The sequence below is a fragment of the Salvelinus fontinalis genome, chromosome 1 (genome assembly GCF_029448725.1).
Source record: "Salvelinus fontinalis isolate EN_2023a chromosome 1, ASM2944872v1, whole genome shotgun sequence".
In the NCBI taxonomy this organism is placed as follows: Eukaryota; Metazoa; Chordata; class Actinopteri; order Salmoniformes; family Salmonidae; genus Salvelinus; species Salvelinus fontinalis.
This window is the reverse complement of record NC_074665.1, coordinates 22,576,571-22,597,160: the sequence shown is the minus strand read 5'-3', so window position 1 is coordinate 22,597,160 and position 20,590 is coordinate 22,576,571. Positions and strand designations below refer to the sequence as shown.

General features: G+C 45.1%; 1 protein-coding gene across 8 annotated transcripts in view; it reads right to left on the bottom strand.

Annotated features, from left to right (window-relative positions):
• The window catches only part of LOC129840301 (SRC kinase signaling inhibitor 1-like), a 70,239-nt gene that overhangs the window by 5,897 nt on the left and 43,752 nt on the right, over nucleotides 1-20,590 (bottom strand). For 5 of the 8 annotated variants that reach the window (XM_055908128.1, XM_055908449.1, XM_055908535.1 and 2 more), the window contains 13 exons: nucleotides 19,422-20,392; nucleotides 19,197-19,286; nucleotides 18,891-18,931; nucleotides 18,683-18,706; nucleotides 17,496-17,656; nucleotides 16,748-16,923; nucleotides 16,444-16,574; nucleotides 15,543-15,690; nucleotides 14,967-15,291; nucleotides 14,444-14,759; nucleotides 14,215-14,351; nucleotides 13,557-13,712; nucleotides 6,404-6,547 (listed from right to left, as the gene is read on the bottom strand). In XM_055908128.1, the coding sequence (XP_055764103.1) occupies nucleotides 6,404-6,547; nucleotides 13,557-13,712; nucleotides 14,215-14,351; nucleotides 14,444-14,759; nucleotides 14,967-15,291; nucleotides 15,543-15,690; nucleotides 16,444-16,574; nucleotides 16,748-16,923; nucleotides 17,496-17,656; nucleotides 18,683-18,706; nucleotides 18,891-18,931; nucleotides 19,197-19,286; nucleotides 19,422-20,392 (2,820 nt within the window). The remainder of the gene's footprint in view (nucleotides 1-6,403; nucleotides 6,548-13,556; nucleotides 13,713-14,214; nucleotides 14,352-14,443; nucleotides 14,760-14,966; nucleotides 15,292-15,542; nucleotides 15,691-16,443; nucleotides 16,575-16,747; nucleotides 16,924-17,495; nucleotides 17,657-18,682; nucleotides 18,707-18,890; nucleotides 18,932-19,196; nucleotides 19,287-19,421; nucleotides 20,393-20,590) is intronic. The other 3 variants (XM_055908208.1, XM_055908374.1, XM_055908296.1) reach the window with 3 other exon arrangements.

Here is a 20,590-nt window from a genome sequence, read left to right as displayed (position 1 = left end):
CGCTGCAGAATGCTGTGGAAGCCATGCAGTTTAAGTGTGCCTTGAATTCTAAATAAATCACTGACAGTGTCACCAGCAAAGCACCCCCACACCATCACACCTCCTCCTCCATGCTTCACAGTGGGAATCACACATGCAGAGATCATCCATTCACCTACTCTGCGTCTCACAAACACACGGCGGTTGGAACCAAAAATCTCAAATTTGGACTCATCAGACCAAAGGACAGATTTCCACCAGTCTAATGTCTATTGCTCGTGTTTCTTGGCTCAAGCAAGTCTCTTCTTATTATTGGTGTCCTTTAGTAGTGGTTTCTTTGCAGCAATTCAACCATGAAGGCCTGATTCACACAGTCTCTTCTGAACAGTTGATGTTAAGATGTGTCTGTTACTTGAACTGTGTGAGACCTTTATTTGGTCTTCAATCTGAGGCTGGTAACTCTAATGAACTTATCCTCTGCAGCAGAGGTAACTCTGGGTCTTCCTTACCTGTGGTGTTCTTCATGAGACCCAGTTTCATCATAGCGCTGGATGGTTTTTGCAACTGCACTTGAAGAAACTTTCAAAGTTCTTGACATTTTCCGTATTGACTGACCTTCATGTCTTAAAGTAATGATGGACTGTTGTTTCTCTTTGCTTGTTTGAGCTGTTCTTGTCATAATTTAGACTTTGTTTTTTACCAAATAGGGCTATCTTCTGTATACCAACCCTACCTTGTCACAACACAACTGATTGGCTCAAATGCATTTAGAAAGAAAGAAATTACACAAATAAACTTTTAACAAGGCACACCTGTTAATTGAAATGCATTCCAGTTGACTAACTCATGAAGCTGATTGACAGAATGCCAAGAGTGTGCGAAGCTTTCATCAAGGCAAAGGGTGGCTACTTTGAAGAATCTCAAATTTAAAATATATTTTGATTTGTTTAACACTTTTTTGGTTACTACATGATTCCATATGTGTTATTTAATAGTTTTGATGTCTTTACTATTATTCTACAATGTAGTAAAAATGTAAATTAAGGAAAACCCTTGATTGAGTAGGTGTGTCCAAACTTTTGACTGGTACTGTAAATATATCTATTTTTTACTGTATGCTACAAACCCCATACATTTAATTAAATGTCAGGTCAGACATTTAATATAATACATCATCAGCACCATGAGAGGACTCACTCTTCTAATGAGCATAATCTGTAAAAAAAAATATCATAAAGTTAACTGTGAGGATTTGAATGCACAGTGTAATGATACTAATGAAACGGCATCCGCAGACTCAGAGGGCGTATCTGGTCATGACAAAAGGGAGATGGGGAAGGAAGGCGCACTAGGAGGCATCACAATCTCACACAATTGAGTGGTTTCCAGCAAACAGCAGAACTAGACATGAATACTTGGGGTGTATTTCTCGAGGAAGTACCATACACTGCCCAGACTGCTCCCCTGTGTCAAATAGAGGTTGACGTTAGAGTGACCACATGTCCCAGATTGTGCGTGACGGTCCCGCATCTTGGACGATTTGCTCATTCAACATATTTGCTGCGATTCCACTCAATCTCGTTTTAAAAGTCTCCCATTCGAACTGTTTTACATTCCCTGAGACCAACCAGAAATGTTTCCATGGCCAAATATTTTCAGATTTTGTGGTCTCTCGTTTCTGCATCACACAATTTTGCGTAGGCAATTGAGTAGGTTAGGTACGTTTCAATTGCTCATTCGGCGAGGACTGCAGGGGTGTAGTGTTACTGCCACTTCTCACATTAGTGCCTGTTTAGTTAAGTGATAATGCCAGAGAAGCCGATGTCTGGAGGATATATTGGCACAGATGTTGTAACCCGTGCCAATATAACCTCCAAACACGGGCTTTGTGGGTTTTGTCACTTTTATACAACCGGATTACCAACATATTCAAATAATGATTCACATATATTCATTAAAAACTTTATTTTGATTAATTTATTCGTACTATTTCATCCTTCCACGAGATATAGTCCCGACACAAATCTAGGATTTGTACCCAAGCCAGCTGGTTGTTCAGTCTATCAGTTGGGTTGCCAGTCGACCTAGTTAAATCTTTTTGTTCTAGATCTATGGACGCGACCCAGTCGTTCGTTCTAAATGTTCTGTTGCCATGATGGCTAGCAATGTTCTTATCCCTTGCTTGCTAGCTAGTCAACTTTGGCTAACACAGTCACGTCAAACAGTGCAGCCAGAATAACAGCAAAGTAGCTGCATTTGCGTTTGTTTAAGCTTTTTTCTAGTGATTTTTTTTGGGGGGGGAATACATCCATAACAATGAACTCTCCGACATTTGCCACATTGTTTCAATATTGAAATTCGATCTCCAGCTGTCCTATGTTAATGAACGTATCAGGAGATGGAACAAGACAGACAGGCTAGCAGCTTTTCTCAGCCAGTCGAAATCATGAATCAGCATAATTTTTATGGATATATACAAAGAAACGTCAATAGAAAAACATGAAATAAAGCTAGTTTGCTGTCATTCCAGCTTCGGTTTTAAGTGAGTGTGTTAGCTGTGTAATTGGCTATCTCTAACAGTGGCCTGGCATAGACAATGTTCTATGCCAGGCGAAATTGCACATCATTCGCTCATTTTAATGGATGGGTTTTTTAATCACAAGAAACCGTTTAAACAAAAGCAAATGCAGCTACTTTGCTGTTATTCTGGCTGCATTGTTTGACGTGACTGTGTTAGCCAAAGATGGCTAGCTTGCAAGCAAGGGATAAGAACGTATCCATCATCATGGCAACATGACATTTAGAACGAATGACTGGGTCGTGTCCATAGATTTAGAACAAAAAGACTTAACGACTAGGTCGGGTGTCTCTTGCAACCGAACCGACAGAACGAACGACCATTCGGTTTTCGTAGCAACCCTGGATTTGTGTTGGGACTATATCTCATGGAAGGATGAAATAGTATGAATAAATAACGTTTTTAATGAAAATATGTCAATCATTATTTGAATATGTTGGTAACATGTTATATAAAAGTGATAATGCTCTCGAAGCCGGTGTTTGGAGTACATATCACTTTAATAATGTTTACATACTGCTTTACTAATTTCCTATGTATATACTGTATTCTATTCTACGGTATTTTAGTCAATGCCACTCCGACATTGCTCATCCTAATATCTAAATATTTCTTAATTCCATTATGTTACATTTAGATTTGTGTGTATTGTTGTGAATTGTTAGATATTATTATATATAACATCTGCTAAATATGTGTATGTGACCAATACAATTTGATTTGATATTGACACGGTTTGCCGGCCCTCGACAACACCAGTGCCAATATATCCTCCAAACATCGGCTTCTCGGGCATTATGACTTAAGTATAACGTTACTGTTACACCAAAAACACCACCTCATTTCTTATGAGATTTTAGGATGGTTAGCTAAATAGCAAAACAAATGTTATCATGCGGCCAAAACTCAACAGCGATCGCCACTAGGCGTGCTTTGATTGGAACAAAATACAGGAAGTCTATATACTTTGTTAACACCGTCTGCTCTAATTTGCTCACGAAACAGTCATTCAAGCAGATCGAAATGCATATTCCCATGAAGCTGATTGAGATCAAATGATTGGCATGCAGACACAGTTTGGACATTTCACTAGTAAAACGTGAAGAATTATCATTCATGATTGACAGTGATGATGCCATGGCCTATTATGAAATTAGGCATGTCTAAATTAGGTATGCCTAACTTAGTGTTTGAGGGTTTTAAAAATATCAAATATTCTTGTGACAATATTTATAAAAAATGTGAACTACACCATGAGCGGGAAGGGGATTTCTGTGGGGGGAGGGGGGGGCTACACTGTCCTGCAAATGTCCCACAAAATAGTCTTGTTGTCCCACATTTGGGTATTTTAAATGTGGTCACCCCTGTTAGCTGTGTGCTAACTACTCTATTCGCTAATGGGCCTTGTTGTGAAGAGCACTGACCTCTCTGGGATGTCATCTTCTGTACTTGTATGATAACCAAATGTTTTCTGACTCCTTTCGCCTTCACCCCAAAGAGTGAGGTATGGTTTGTGCTCTGGTGAAAACATTGTGCTTCTCCAAAATGGATGCGGTTACAGCTTTGGTGGTGGATGAGATGTATTTTCCCCACATAAGGTAAACACCTTCAAGATCTGATCAAAGATGCATGTACAGGTGCATCAATCCAGCCCAGTTGAACCGTGGCAAAATGTGGGTGTTTTTCACTCTGAAAGTCAGCCTTTTGAACTTCAATAACCTGTGAATAGACCCCCTAAGGCCTAAAGAGCACCAAATGAAGGGCCCTGTTTCTTAGAGTTAATGAAGTGGCCTCTATCTTGGAGTTAGCTAATGGAGTGTGGATTATCACCGTTAGGGTAATGAGAGGATTGGGGTGACTGGCTCAGGACGGGTGCAGGCTGGGACGAAGTGGCTGGCTGTGTTATCTCTACCTGACTTTGAGAGCTGCCAGAAGGTCCTTTGAGAGGGACAGTGTGGGCTGAGGTGGGACAGGGCAACTCAGCTTAGCCTACTGGGTTGGAGTGCCTGCTGAACCAGATAGGACTGGGGCTTCAGAAAGCAGGGCTTCAGTCTTATTTGCCCCAGAGAAGCATTGGCGGTGTGCTCTACTTTGCTTCTTCGTTCTGTCTGTCTTTCTCTTTCCATTCGTCTTTCTCTCTGTCTTTCTTTCTTTTCTTATCCTACCTTTTCCACATTCTCATCTCCACTGAGAAACAAGGGCAAATATTCTGACAATAAAAACTTTTTCACCTCCTGACCCTCTCGCTTTTGGACTGTGGTTTTAAATGACTCAGCTGGAGACCGAATGATTCAGTGATTTGAGGAAAGGAAGCAGCGCTAGAGAACAGTGGTACTGTAGGATCATAATGTGCTCGGAGAAAAGTCAGGGGTTCGACGTCAGGGTTAACTTCATCAGCGATAAATAACTATGACAAAAAATGTTAGTCAACAACCTATTTTTCCGGACGGAAAGCCAATGACGATAACGAAAGGATACGTCCTGAAAAACCCAGATAAACGTCACAAATTACTTTTCATTTTCGTTGAAGATAATGTAACGAGATGAGCATTCCACATCAGACTAACGGACTTTCGATTTGGCATGAAGGCTTCTTTTGACCTCCCTTTTAATCTGCTTTGTCCAATAATAAGCATGCATGTCTTTGCATAATTGAATGCAATCCTCTCATTGATCTTTCAGTTTTGCTGGCTGATTGAGTTGATCCGCCCTGCTCTCCCACACAGCGCCCAGGCGGTCACTTCAGTCACGCGTCTTTCTATTGAACTGATGCATAGCCAGAACACTTCAACTGCACCAATAATGTTCACTCTCTCTTACTTTCATATAGGATACGTTTGCTTTGATCACATCAGAAGCTCTAGTACCATGTGATCTGTTATTCATCTATGTCGCCGCTCTGGCGATCGGCAAATACCGTTGCTTTTCCCCAACTGGAACTACTAATGCTATTTTCTGAATATTAGGAGTACAGTAATAATTCTGGCGTTGTCGGAAAGATCAGATTCCTGTTTTAAGAGAATCACTGTTGTTTCCCCATCACAACATTATGACGGGGAGAAAATTAGAGTTGTAGGCCTAAATTGTTTAACCTGAAGCCAAGGCCTATATGGTAAACCATGGCTTGGTTACAATCTGCCACAATAGCAATGTTGCCAGCAGTATGAGGGGATAGTAGGCCTAGTTGGACAAGGCTATCTTAATGTGGACATGAATGTTGGAGGTAAATATTAATGATTTAATGGAGAAAAGAAATCACAGATTAAAATGTGACTAAAATGACAGTGACTAGAACTAGACAAAACATTTCCAGAGTTTTTGTAGTCTGTTAATAACTAAAACTACGAAGGATGAAATAACTAAAATGCGACTAAGACTAAAAGGTATTTTAGTCAAAAGACTAAGTAAGATGAAAACTACATCTAAAACAGCTGACAAAATTAACACTGTTCAACATTGAGGTGTAAAACTATTCCGTGGCATTATCAAGGAGTACAGTTTAAGGTGTCACTCAGCTCATTTAGGGTACAACATCCCCACCACCTTAGTCTCCTCAAAAACATCAATGTCAGCCAAAGGGAAAGAGCACACTCTGTACACAATCCACTTAGAATCCAACCACTTGGCACAGCTCAAAGTCAAAACATTTCAGATGAGCCCACCCCTTTTTTCGTCAACTTACAGTGTCCACTAATAACATATTGTATCCCAGTATAGTCTTGAAATAGCCCAGTAGTTGCCCCAGACAGCTGTGAGAGGGGGTAGTTGTCAATATCACAGGAGGCCACAAGAGCTGTTCTGAGGAGGAAAACTCCTCTGAGGAGGGGCCATCTAGAAGTGGAATACCTGCTGTTGGCCCTGGATCTTGGGGAAGTCCTCTCTCTGCTTCCTGGTCTTGGGCCTCTCCAAGCTGCCCTGCTGGAGGTGCTTCAGTCTGGCCGCTACAGTCGACTGAGGTCCCTTGGACGCCCCTGGTGAGTTGCTGGCATTCTGTGGGAGTACAAAAGCATGAAGTCTTATTTGCGCCATGGTAAATTCAGAGATGACATGCAATTCCCAATATAGTGCAGTTATTTTTGGTTAGAGCCTTAAGCAGTGCACAATATAGGAAATAGGATGGGCATTTTGGGTGCAGACAGTCTCACTAGAGCTGTCCTTACGTCCTGATCAGTTTGGTCATTTCTGCCAGTAGTGCAGAGTTGTTAACCTGAAACTGACACTACCTCGGCTCTTTTGACAGCTTCCCTAGTGAGCTGAGACTTGTTCTGATTCGGGAGCAATAAAACAAGACCTTTGACAGAGCTAAATGTGTCACTTGAGCAGTAAGAGTGTTCTGACATTTTTCTTCGTCTGTCAGCGAACCTTGAATTGAAGTACAGATGTCGGATCTTAATTTGACACGTTTTGTCACAGGATGAACATAATCCTGCAGCAGGAGGATTTGTTTGTATACAATGTAGTACTGTGCCTACATTGTACCTTAGACTGCAGGTCAACTGGGTACCAGTTCAAGTAGCCTATGTAGGCTACGTGCAGGCTGCATTGCGTCTCTTGTGAATTCTAATTTGGATTATAATAAATGGACGTAAGTGTCGGGTATTGCCATTTATTATCAAGATCAGGGGTAAAATATCCCCGGACTGTCCATATTTGAAATGTGTAACTAAATCAAGTCAATTGGGGATTTAGTTATTTGTGCCAGAAGGGCTTGGGCCAGAATCGAACCCACAATGACACGGTAGACCTATATGTTCACGCAGAAATCAACTTCCCTAACCGCTAGACCACCCCAAGCCACGATTGAACTCAATTTTGACAGTTGATTCTTAACCTCAGGTTTGCTAGAAACCTTCAGATGCCATCTTTTTTGATAATATACACTGTAGATAAAAAAATTATGGGCTGGTTTTCTACCTCACTATTCTCAATGTCACCTTGTCTTTACATCTGATATTATAGGCCTATATGTGATTAGTTTTGATAGGCTACACGTTTAGAAAAAGGGGTTCCAAAAGGGTTCTTCGACACAAACAACAACACAGAGTTACACATGGAATAAACAAGCATACAGTCAATAGCACAATATAAAAAAATCTATTTACGGTGTGTGCAAATGAGGTAAGATTAGGGAGGTAAAAAAAAGAACAATATGGGGATGAGGGAGTTGGATGGGCTATTTACAGATGGGCTATGTACAGGTGCAATGATCTGTGAGCTGCTCTGACAACTGATGCTTAAAGTTAGTGAGGGAGATATATATATATATATAAATATATATATATTTTAACAGCTTTATTTAACTAAGTAGGCCAGTTGAGAACAAGTCCTCATTTACAACTGCGACCTGGCCAAGATAAAGTAAAGCAGTGTGACACAAACAACAACACAGAGTTACACATGGAATAAACAAACGTACAGTCAATAACACAATAGGAAAGTCTATATACTGTGTGCAAATGGCGTAATGAGTCTCCAGCTTCAGTGATTTTTGCAGTTTGTTCCAGATATTGGCAGCAAAGAACTGGAAGGAAAGGTGGCCAAAGGAGGATTTGGCTTTGGGGGTGACCACTGAAATATACCTGCTGGAGCGCATGCTACGGGTGGGTGCTGCTATGGTGACCAGTGAGCTGTGATAAGACGGGGCTTTAACTAGCAAAGACTTATAGATGACCTGGAGCCAGCGGGTTTGGCGGCGAATATGAAGCAAGGACCAGTCAACGAGATCATACAGGTCGCAGTGGTGGGTAGTATATGGGGCTTTGGTGACAATCTTTTTAAATTTATATTTTGTTTTTATTTCACCTTTATTTAACCAGGTAGGCTAGTTGAGAACAAGTTCTTATTTGCAGCTGCGACCTGGCCAAGATAAAGCATAGCAATTCGACACATACAACAACACAGAGTTACACATGGAATAAACAAAACATACAGTCAATAATACAGTAGAAAAATAAGTCTATATACAATGTGAGCAAAGGAGGTGAGATAAGGGAGGTAAAGGCAAAAAAAGACCATGGTGGCGAGGTAAATACAATATAGCAAGTAAAACACTGGAATGGTAGATTTGCAGTGGAAGAATGGGCAAAGCAGAAATAGAAATAATGGGGTGCAAAGGAGCAAAATAAAAAAATAAAAAAATACAGTAGGGGAGGAGGTAGTTGTTTGGGCTAAATTATATGTACAGGTGCAGTAATCTGTGAGTTGCTCTGACAGCTGGTGCTTAAAGCTAGTGAAGGAGATAAGTGTTTCCAGCTTCAGAGATTTTTGCAGTTCGTTCCAGTCATTGGCAGCAGAGAACTGGAAGGAAAGACGACCAAAGGAGGAATTGGCTTTGGGGGAGACCAGTGAGATATACCTGCTGAAGCGCGTGCTACGAGTGTGTGCTGCTATGGTGACCAGTGAGCTGAGATAAGGCGGGGCTTTACCTATCAGAGACTTGTAGATAACCTGTACCCAGTGGGTTTGGCGACGAGTATGAAGCAAGGGCCAACCAACGAGAGCGTACAGGTCGCAATGGTGGATAGTTTATTGGGCTTGGTGACAAAACGGATGGCACTGTGATAGACTGCATCCAGTTTGTTGAGTAGAGTGTTGGAGGCTATTTTATAGATGACATCACCGAAGTCGAGGATTGGTAGGCTGGTCAGTTTTACGAGGGTATGTTTGGCAGCATGAGTGAAGGATGCTTTGTTGCGATATAGGAAGCCGATTCTAGATTTAATTTTGGATTGGAGATGCTTAATGTGAGTCTGGAAGGAGAGTTTACAGTCTAACCAGACACCTAGGTATTTGTAGTTGTCCACGTATTCTAAGTCAGAGCCGTCCAGAGTAGTGATGCTGGACGGACGGGCAGGTGCGGGCAGCGATCGGTTGAAGAGCATGCATTTAGTTTTATTTGCATTTAAGAGCAGTTGGAGGCCACGGAAGGAGAGTTGTATGGCATTGAAGCTCATCTGGAGGTTAGTTAACACAGTGTCCAAAGAAGGGCCTGAAGAGATATGAAAGAGAGGTTGAACAGGCTAATAATAGGGGTTGCAACAATTGCGGGGGATAATTTTAAAAAGAGAGGGTCCAGATTGTCTAGCCCAGCTGATTTGTAGGGTCTGGATTTTGCAACTCTTTCAGAACATCAGCCATCTGGGTTTGGGTGAAGGAGAAATGGGGAGGCTTGGGCAAGTTGCTGTGGGGGGTGCACGGCTGTTGACCGGGGTAGGGGTAGCCAGGTGGAAAGCATGGCCAGCCATAGAAAAATACTTTTTGAAATTCTCAATTGTCGTGGATTTATCGGTGGTGACAGTGTTTCCTATCCTCAGTGCAGTGGGCAGCTGGGAGGAGGTGCTCTTATTCTCTATGGACTTACAGTGTCCCAGAACTTTTTGGAGTTTGTGCTACAGGATGCAAATTTCTGTTTGAAAAAGCTAGCCTTAGCTTTCCTAACTGCCTGTGTATTCTGGTTCCTAACTTCCCTTAAAAGTTGCATATCGCGGGGGCTAGTCGATGCTAATGCAGTACGCCACAGGATGTTTTTGTGCTGGTCAAGGGCAGTCAGGTCTGGAGTGAACAAAGGGCTATATCTGTTCCTGGTTCTACATATTTTGAACGGGGCATGCTTATTTAAGATGGTGAGAAAAGCACTTTTAAAGAATAACCAGGCATCCTCTACTGACGGAATGAGGTCAATATCCTTCCAGGATACCCGGGCCAGGTCGATTAGAAAGGCCTGCTCGCTGAAGTGTTTTAGGGAGCGTTTGACAGTGATGAGGAGTGGTTGTTTGACCGCAGACCCATTACGGACGCAGGCAATGAGGCAGTGCAAGGTGAGATCCTGGTTGAAGACAGCAGAGGTGTATTTAGAGGGCAGGTTGGTCAGGATGGTATCTATGAGGGTGCCCGTGTTTACGGATTTGGGGTTGTACCTGGTAGGTTCATTGATAATTTATGTGCGATTGAGGGCATCTAGCTTAGATTGTAGAACGGCCGGGGTATTAATTAAGCATGTCCCAGTTTAAGTCACCTAACAGTACGAGCTCTGAAGATAGATGGGGGGCAATCAATTCACATATGGTGTCCAGGGCACAGCTGGGGGCTGAAGGTGGTCTATAACAAGCGGCAACGGTGAGAGACTTGTTTCTGGAAAGGTTGATTTTTAGAAGTAGAAGCTCGAATTGTTTTGGTACAGACCTGGATAATATGACAGAACTCTGCAGGCTATCTCTGCAGTAGATTGCAACTCCGCCCCCTTTGGCAGTTCTATCTTGACGGAAAATGTTAGTTAGGGATGGAAATTTCAGTATTTTTGGTGGCCTTCCTAAGCCAGGATTCAGACACGGCTAGGACATCTGGATTGGAAGAGTGTGCTAAAACAGTGAATAAAACAAACTTAGGGAGGAGGCTTCTAATGTTAACAGGCATGAAACCAAGGCTTTTAAGGTTACAGAAGTCAACAAATGAGAGCGCCTGGGGAATGGGAGTGGAGCTAGGCACTGCAGGGCCTGGATTAACCTCTACATCACCAGAGGAACAGAGGAGGAGTAGGATAAGGGTACGGCTAAAGGCCATAAGAACTGATCGGTCGTCTTGTGTGTTCGGAACAGAGAGTAAAAGGAGCAGGTTTCTGGGCGTGTAAGAATAGATTCAAGGCATAATGTACAGACAAGGGTATGGTAGGATGTGAATACAGTGGAGGTAAACCTAGGCATTGAGTGACGATGAGAGAGGTTTTGTCTCTAGAGACATCATTTAAATCAGGTGAAGTCACCGCATGTGTGGGAGGTGGAACAAAAAAGCTAGCTAAGGCATATTTAGCAGGGCTGGAGGCTAGACAGTGAAATAAGACAATAATCACTAACCAAAACAGCAATGGACAAGGCATATTGACATTAGGGAGAGGCATGAGTAGCCAAGTGATCATAGGGACCAGTGAGTAGCTAGGCGAGCTGGAGACAGGGCGATTCAGACAGCTAGCGGGCCAGGGCTAGCAGGCTAGCAGAAGGGCCTTAGGGGGACGTCGCGACGGAAGAGTCTGTTGTAGCCCCCTCGGACGGTTACGTTGGCAGACCAGTCTTGATGGATCGGCAGGGCTCTGTGTAGGCAGTAAAGGGTCCAGGTCAATAGGCAAAATAGGTATTGTAGCCCAAGAAAATGGCTGATGGACCTCTTCAGCTAACAGTCCGATATGCTCTAGACAGCTAGCGGGCCACGGCTAGCAGGCTAGTGGATGGGCCTTCAGGGGACGTCGCGACGGAGGAGCCTGTTGAAACCCCCTCGGGCGGATTACGTCGGTAGACCAGTCGTGATGGATCGGCGGGACTCCGTGTCGGCAGTAAAAGGGGTCCAGGCCAATTGGCAAAAAAGGTATTGTAGCCCAAGGAGTAGCTGATGGACCTCTTCAGCTAGCCGGGAGATGGGCCTAGCACGAGGCTAGTCCCAGGCTAACTGGTGCTTGCATTGGAACAGAGATGTTAGCCAGGAGTAGCCACTCGGATAGCAGCTAGCTAGCTGTGATGATCCAGGTGGAAAGGTTCAGAGCTTACGATAGGAATCTGGAGATGTGGAGATTTGGTGGAGAAAAAGCAGTCCGGTATGCTCTGGGTTGAATCGTGCTGTGCAGACTCGCAGGAGTTGACCGGGCAAAAGTTAGCTGATGACCGCTAGCAGTGGCTAACTGAATACTAGCTAGTTGCTAGTTAGCTGGCTAGCTTCTGTTGGGGGTTCCGGTTCTAAAGTATAGAAAATAGCAGATCCATACCACATTGGGTGAGGCGGGTTGCAGGAGAGTATGTTGAAATTGAGGTTAAAAATCCCCCCAAAATTTATGAAATATATACAAAGAAAAAAAAGATATATACACGGCAAGACGAAGACAAAGAATTCTGAACTGCTGTGCAATCTTGGATTTACGGGATTCAGATCAGAGTGTAGAATGCAGTCAGTGGAATTCGCAAGGGAAGAAGTAATTAGCTAAGTCAGACAGGGGAGTTAGATTGAATGGTATTAGACATTGCTGTAGATGGTTGATGGTTGAATTCGACAAGAGAAGCACTACGTTCTGTCATGTTTTCAGCTCAGAGAATTGCTGTATCAAGCAGAATTAGAGGGGACTCTCCATGATGAACAGGGATGTTAGTGGCCCTCTAGGAAACAGCAGTGACTGAAGGAGGGGGACCGGACAGGAGGCAGACTTAGAAGGGTCGCAGACACTGCAAAATGAGAGGGCCTTATGGGGGGCTTAAGGTTTCCCTTTCTTCCCAAGGAGCCTGAGGTGCAAGGAAGGGTACGGGCTGCAGGGGTTGGCCTCGCTAGTGTGCTGGGCAGTAAGTGGGAAGGGGACACTTTGACAGGGGTTCGCTGAAATATCTGTCAGGTGATGTGTGGTGGTGAGGGGTGCGGTGTGGGAGAGTGTCGCAGAGACAATGTTATCATATTGCTAAGGCACACCGAACACCGATTGCAATGAACACAATAAATACGGTATGTCCTATTCTCATTTCGTACGTATGCAGCTGCTCAAGGTAAACTATTTTGCAGCAGTGTAACTGTAAAGGCAGTCAATGTTGTTCTCCCCCTTAGACGAGAAGGAGCATGGATAGGACCAAGATGCGGATTGAGGGAAATAAGCCATCTTTTAATGAAAACAGCAAACAAGACACTACAAACTACAAAACAACAAACGTGACTAACCTTCAACTGTCCTGTGAGGACACAGGAACAAACACCCACAAAAGCCTACTGCCTATGGCTACCTTAAATCTGGCTCCCAATCAGAGACAAATGAATGACAGCTGTCTCTGATTGAGACCCAATCTAGGCAGCCATAGACATAACTAGACAACCTAACAAACACTATCCCATACACATACAACACCCATGGACTAACCAAACACACACAACATACAATGCCCACCCCAACTCACGCCCTGACCAACTAAACATAATCAAAATAACATAAAAATAGGTCAGGAACGTTACAGTAACACACTGCAAATGAAAGGACTACTACCTCTAGTTCAGCGGTGATCCGCTCGTCGTGGTCTTCATCTTTAATCGCTGAGGCGGCGATGACGGGGGGAGTGGAGGCGGGGCGAGGGGTGTCAGACGGTGTCCTTCTCAGCTTGACCAGAGTCTTCGGGGCCTCTCCGTCTTCTGGCTCCAGCTTCTTAGAAAAACAAAACAGGGTTGGCGTCTATGTAACGCATCTTCACAACATCCGTACAGTACATCCAATAGCCTAACTCAATGTATCTTCACAACATCCATACAGTACATCCAATAGCCTAACTCAATGTATCTTCACAACATCCATACAGTACATCCAATAGCCTAACTCAATGTATCTTCATAACATCCGTACAGTACATCCAATAGCCTAACTCAATGTATCTTCATAACATCCGTACAGTACATCCAATAGCCTAACTCAAAGTATCTTCAGAAACATTCAGAACGTGCATTTTCATACTTTGAACCACAGGTGGCCGGTGACACCTTAATTGGGGAGGACGAGCTCATAGTAATGGCTGGAACAGAATACATGGAATGTATGTGCTTGAAAAAATTCCATTCACTCCATTCCAGCCATTATCATGAGCCGTCTTCCACTCAGCAGCCTCCTGCGGTTTGCAGGTATATCTTTCCCAGCCATCTCTCTCGTACTGTACCTTCTTGGTGGTGACGGTCACTTCTCCAGTGCGATTGGTGGTGAGCCCATGGGCTGATGGGAAGCTGCGGCGAGGAGGGGGTGGAGGCGGCGACTTAGAGGGTTTCTCAGTGCGATACCTGGTTACGGTCATCTCCGCTACAACACACAATGGCATCATATCTTTATAGGACAGTTCAGTCGTAACTCAAACACAAATATAACAATGTGGATGTGGTATTCAGTCTCACCAGATCCACGACGTGATCCCTCTTCCAGCTTCAGGGCAGTGATCTGGACCTTGTTGGGCTGGTGCTCAGTACTGGTAGTAGTGAGGATACTAGAGGCGGTGAACGCGCTGGTAGAGGTAGTGACAGGGGTGGTAAACTGAGGTTTGGGGTGGGGTTTGGGGGGCACCACGGGCTTGTTGATCTGCCTGGCAGCGAAGTCCAGGTCTGGGATGGCCTTCATCAGCTCAGCTTGCGTCTCCTCCAGCAGACGGTTGATGTCCTGGGCACTGAACTGGGTCAGACTGGCCCGCTTCTCTTCCCAGTCCCGCTCTGCAGCCTATGCCAACACACATATTTGTCAACCCAAATATTATTGTATATTGGAAATATATTGGGTCTTTCATGTACACAGATATACTATACATCTATACATTTTCCAGAAAATGGTCACACTGGTAAATGTACAGATTCCCCTGTAAATGTGTACATTTAGCGGTGGGAGGAGGAGTTTATATGAATAAACACCAGGAGGAATGTTCCTCACCAGTCTGACCTCCACGGACACTGATTTGTCAGCACCGCGGCGGCTCGGCAGCTCATCCAGGACCCGGCTTCTGTAGCTGGCTGTAGGGTGGGGATCCTGCTCAGGTCCCGAGGTGTCCGGGTCACTGCTTGATATGGGCATCCAGTTGGCAAGGCTGGCACTGCCACCCAGGTCATTGAGGCTGAGCGGTGGACTGGTCAGGATGTCGAGGTCCGAGTTCTTTCCTGTGTCCTCAGTTCGCTTGGCTGACTGGCTGCAGATGTCGTCCTGGCCCTTCCACAGGCCCTCGGTCACTTTTCTGTACGTACAGGTGGTATACAATACACTAACAACACACACAGCATTGTCAGGGCCCTATTGCATCAAACCCAGTGACCAGCTTTCTGGGATCAGTCCAAAATATATATTTTTCATCTGCTCCAAAAAGTTTTTGTTATGAACTGTGCTTTCTCCTTGTACTGAAAGAGTATCATTTTCACTTATCTTGAAAACCAAGTCACCAGTTGAACGGAACCCTCGTAACAACGATGTTATAACAACATGTTTACATGACATAGTTGTTGTGTTGAACCATACCTTCGTAGTGTGGTCAGTGTATCGGTCATAGTGTTACAGCGTTTCAGCAGTGTGTCCAGTCTGTGTGGTTCCTCCTTTAGAAACTTGACAGCCTCCACCTCTACCCTCAACACCACCCGCATCTTACTCTGCAGACTGGGGAACTGGTCTGGAGGGAGGGAGGGAGGGCGGGAGGGAGGGAGGGAGGGAGGGAGGGAAAGAGAGACAGAGAAAGACAGATACAGAGACAGAAGCACCATTAACTCAATGAGAGAGGGAAGGTGTATATTGCATATCCATGCTTGTGTGTAAAACATGCATGTAGTGTCTTTGTGTCTCCTGTCATGCTCCCTGCCGGGGCTTCCTGTACTTTCTGTCCCCTGTGGTTCTGCTACCACATGGAGAAAGATTTCAGGGTATTTAGATGCATAACCAGTCTGGTATCCCACGTTGGTAAACAAGCCTCTCGTTCCACTGTGTGATTTTGTGCTATGATGCCAGACGTGACAACATCTGCATAATTAGCACCTCTTCCTTAATGATTTCTTATTTGATTTTTTATTTAACCTTTATTTAACTAGGCAAGTCAGTTAAGAACAAGTTCTTATTTACAATGACGGCCTCCCGTGGAACAGTGGATTAACTGCCTTGTTCAGAGGCAGAACGACAGATTTTTACCTTGTCAGCTCGGGGATTCGATCCAGCAACCTTTCAGTTACTGGCCCAACGCTCTAACCACTAGGCTACCTGCTGCGATACACACTCATATTAGGCACCTGCCTAATCACTGTCAATGCAACAGATTTGGTCCTTGTGGCAATTATCTAGTAAGGTAATTATATGAGGGGTTAATTTTATTCCATCCAATCATTGCCTTACTGTTGTATCTTCCTGTATCATTATCCCCTATTGATATCCTTACTCTTGAGCTCTGTGAGGGTCTCTCCCAAAGACCTGAGCTCCATGCTCTTCTGCTCCACATCCTGCTCTGTCACCAGGCCATGGTTGACTGACGAGTTCCTCTGGAGTTCCTCCACTGACTTCTCCAGATCACTGTGAAGACCAAAAGCAGTTGCCACTTGTCTTGTAGCCATGTTATGCAGGCACTGCATGGTTCCAGATCAACATTAAATATACCATTCAGCTTTTTACTATCTGAATCAGTCTGCATTATTTCTCCATTCACACTGACCCTAGCTTAAGCCTGACTTAAAGGCTGAACTCACTGCAGCTGCTGGATGAGCAGCTCTTCCTGGTTGAGGTACTTGAGTCTTTCCTCCTCCACTAAGAGACGCTGCCTCTGCAGAGGGTCCTCCTGGGTCCGCATGGCATCCAGCATCATCAGGCTCAGCTCCGACTCTGTCTGCCTCAGCAGGGACTGCACCGAGTCCTGGTTCTCCAACTGAGAGGGGAGGCATGGACAGATACAAAGGCATATTGTGTGGGCGTTATTTGGACGCACACACAATAAGTCAAACAAGCATAAGTCAAACATGCACAACGACAAGTCAACACACACAAAACGACAAGTCTACACACACAAAACATGAGACACACACAGACCAAAAGGCAGGCCAAATGCAAAATTACACACACACACACACACACACACACACACACACACAGTTTTGTATTGCTATCCTTGTGGGGACCAAATAATTGATTCCCATCCAAAATCCTATTTTCCCTAACTCCTAACCCTAAATCTAACCCTAACCCTAAACCTAACCTAACCCTTAAGCCAAAAATAGCATTTTTCCTTGTGGCAATCGGCAAAATGTCCCCAATTGTCCAAATAGTCCTTGTTTTACAATCCTCGGGAGGAAATCTGGTACCCACAACGATAGTTAAACAAAAACACAAAAACACACACAATCTACACATTGATATGTAAAAACATCTGAAAACAACTAGAGCCTTGAGGAATGTGTGTGTGTGTGTGTGTGTACGGCCATACCGTTCTCTGGAGCTCACCTGGATGTCGCGCAGCTGAGACAGCTGTATGCGCAGCTCGCTGGTGTTCTGCTGCAGGCCATGCAGGTGGTTCTGCATCTGCAGCCGCGACACCGTCAGTGACTGGGCGGACCCTGTGGGCGGTGGCGGCATCAGGGCCAACGGAGCCGATGGCGTCAGAGCTGGCCAATCAGAAAACAGGATTAGGGTCTCGTGAATGTGCATTCTGCTGTCACGGAAGCCAATTATAGCGTCCATCGTCAAAGGGGGGAGGATTTACACGATTATACATAGGTGTAATGATGATTGACAGAGTGGGGAAGGTTTTAAGGACACACAAAGCTGTATTTCTTTACATACATCTAGATTTCAGGGGTAACAACAGCAAGCCCGGAGCAAGCAAGTCTTTGACGCTTAAGTTGAAATGACACAAGGGGCCATTGAAATGACAGTGAATAAACGGCTTTGTTTATATGGCATTTTCTCAGGCATTTTTTCTCATGCATAACAAAACAAAGGGACTGGTTTGATAAGACTAAGGTACACACAAACTTGGAGTTCACCCAAACTACAAAATCACATATTGCTTTACATTGAAAATAATCAAATTGCTTTGAAAATAGTCCAAATAAGACCATCAGCATTAATAACTTCCCAGGCAAATAGATTTTGTAATTTAGGTGAACTAGCTTGGCACAACTAATTCTTGAAGAACGCCTTGTTTTGGGGGAGGGCTTGTCACAGTTCCAATGTGTGTCCAAGTGCATTGTCTAACTAGAAGCTTGCCTTTTAATACCTGTCTGGATGAAAAAGGTAAAGGCCCACTTTCATCCGACAACATAAAATCCCCTTTACACAGACGACTTCCAGCAATGAACCATCTTTTTGCAGGTCTGTGTGAATGGTATCAGGAGTAGAAATACATATTGATCGACCCAAAGCACCAACTATGCATACAAAGAAACCTAACCGCACCACTACTGATGATAACAAGTCAATCTAAATGACACTCCAGCAGGAACAGTAGGGAGTTTTGAGCCCAGTCCTGAATCCAGACACTGAACACAGACATAAAGAATAAGAGAATCAAAACAGAATCCTCACAAGACTCAAAGTGCATCACACGGGAGACATCAACTGTAAGGGAAGGAATTTGTCATAGAGACACAGAGGGAGGGAAAGGATGAGGACTTTGGACAAGAAGGTACCTTTCTTTTTTTTTAACCGTCCAGCTAAAATAAGGCACAAGAAGCATGGCACACATTACTAACAAAAGCGAATACACACTTTAGTCACATGAGCAGTTCAGCTACAGAACATTTACGATGCTCTGCAAGCCTTACCCTTTAAATTGCCAAGTCAATGGGACACAGGGAAAGTGAATGTCTATTTGTTCTGTTTTCAGTTGATACTTACTGTCTGTTCCTGAGCAGTCACTGGACGTCTCAATTTTATCCCTGAAAAAGACTAGATAAGTTAAAGGTCCCCATTCTGTCTGTGTGTGTGTGTGTGTGTGTGTGTGTGTGTGTGTGTGTGTGTGTGTGTGTGTGTGTGTGTGTGTGTGTGTGTGTGTGTGTGTGTGTGTGTGTGTGTGTGTGTGTGTGTGTGTGTGTGTGTTTGTGTGTTTGTGTGTTGTGTGTTTGTGTGTTTGTGTGTTTGTGTGTTGTGTGTTGTGTGTTGTGTGTTGTGTGTTGTGTGTTGTGTGTGGTGTGTGTGCCTTACGGGCTATCTGCCTCTGGTCCCCTGGTCAGAACAGTCTGCAGTAGACCAGTCAGACTGGCTATCTGTTTCTCCATGACCTCCATGCGCCCCCTTAGCAGTGAAACACATAGGGTATGAGTAAGTTCAGAAACACACACACACACACACACACACACACACACACACACACACACACACACACACACACACACACACACACACACACACACACACTGGCACTCTCACCTGGTCTCGGTCTCGTTGCCTGGTAGAGGTGAACTTAAACCTGGTGCTGAACTGAAACCACCGCCCTCCCCTCCAGGTCCAGCCATCAGACACAGCTGATCTGACCCCAACCCTGACCCCTGACCCCTAGCTTTGGCACTTTCCCCAAACACGGAGGAGGACACCGAGTCCCTCCGCAGGGTCTGCCTCCCAGGGGAGCTCCGGCCGGGCATGGTGCCCGAATACGAGTCCCTCATGTCAGGGATCTTCTGCGGGGACGAGGGGGGTGGCACCCGGAAACCCATGGCCAACATGGATGCGGCGTAGGCAGCATCATTATACAGCGGGCCTCCAGGCCTGTATAGGATGCCGCTGTCCATCAGCTCTCCCTGCAGAGCCGCCGCCGAGTAGGAAGTGAGGGAGCGCACGGAGCCGGGTCCCAACCCTCCACCACCACCTCCTCCTCGCCGGTAGAGAGAGCCATAGGGATCTCCCCTCGGGGGTAGAGGGGAGTGGGGGCCAGCCAGACTAAGCCGACCCCCTTCCTGGCCTAGGGAATAGGGGTCGGCATAGATTCCCCCTCCATCGCCCCGCAGGAGCACCATGCTTCTGGAGCTACTACCGTGGACCTCCTCATCGGGCTTCACGTCCCTCCGCTCCAGGATGGCACTGGGGGAGAAGCTAGCCTGGGCATGGTGCTGGAGATGGTGGTGCTGGGGATGGAGCTGCTGGGGGTGATGCTGCTGCGGGTGGTGGTGGGCCGCAATCTGGCCCCCGGGCGAGAGGTGGTGGGGGTGGGGGAGGGAGTGGGTGTGGGGGTGATGCTGGAGGTGAGGTTGCCCGGCATAGGAGGATGGACGGCCACCGCCACTGTAGAGGAGACGGACGCGGGACGGGGAGCTGGAGGGGGTCGATGCGGAGGAGGAGGCGGGGGCATTGCTGAGGCGACGGTTGGACGGAGAATCCTGCTGGGGCGTGTACACCATCTCCCTCTGTCATTGGAGGAAGAGAGGAACGATCGATATACTCAGAATAGAATAGAGTGAAGTTGAATAGAATACCTTACAATACTATACAATACAATATTACTGGTGATTCAAAAGAAAATTGCACATAATTGGATGCAGCTTGAAAACCAACCTGAGTTAATGACCCCCTGGGCTCTTAAAGTATAAGAGCCTCCCTGACAA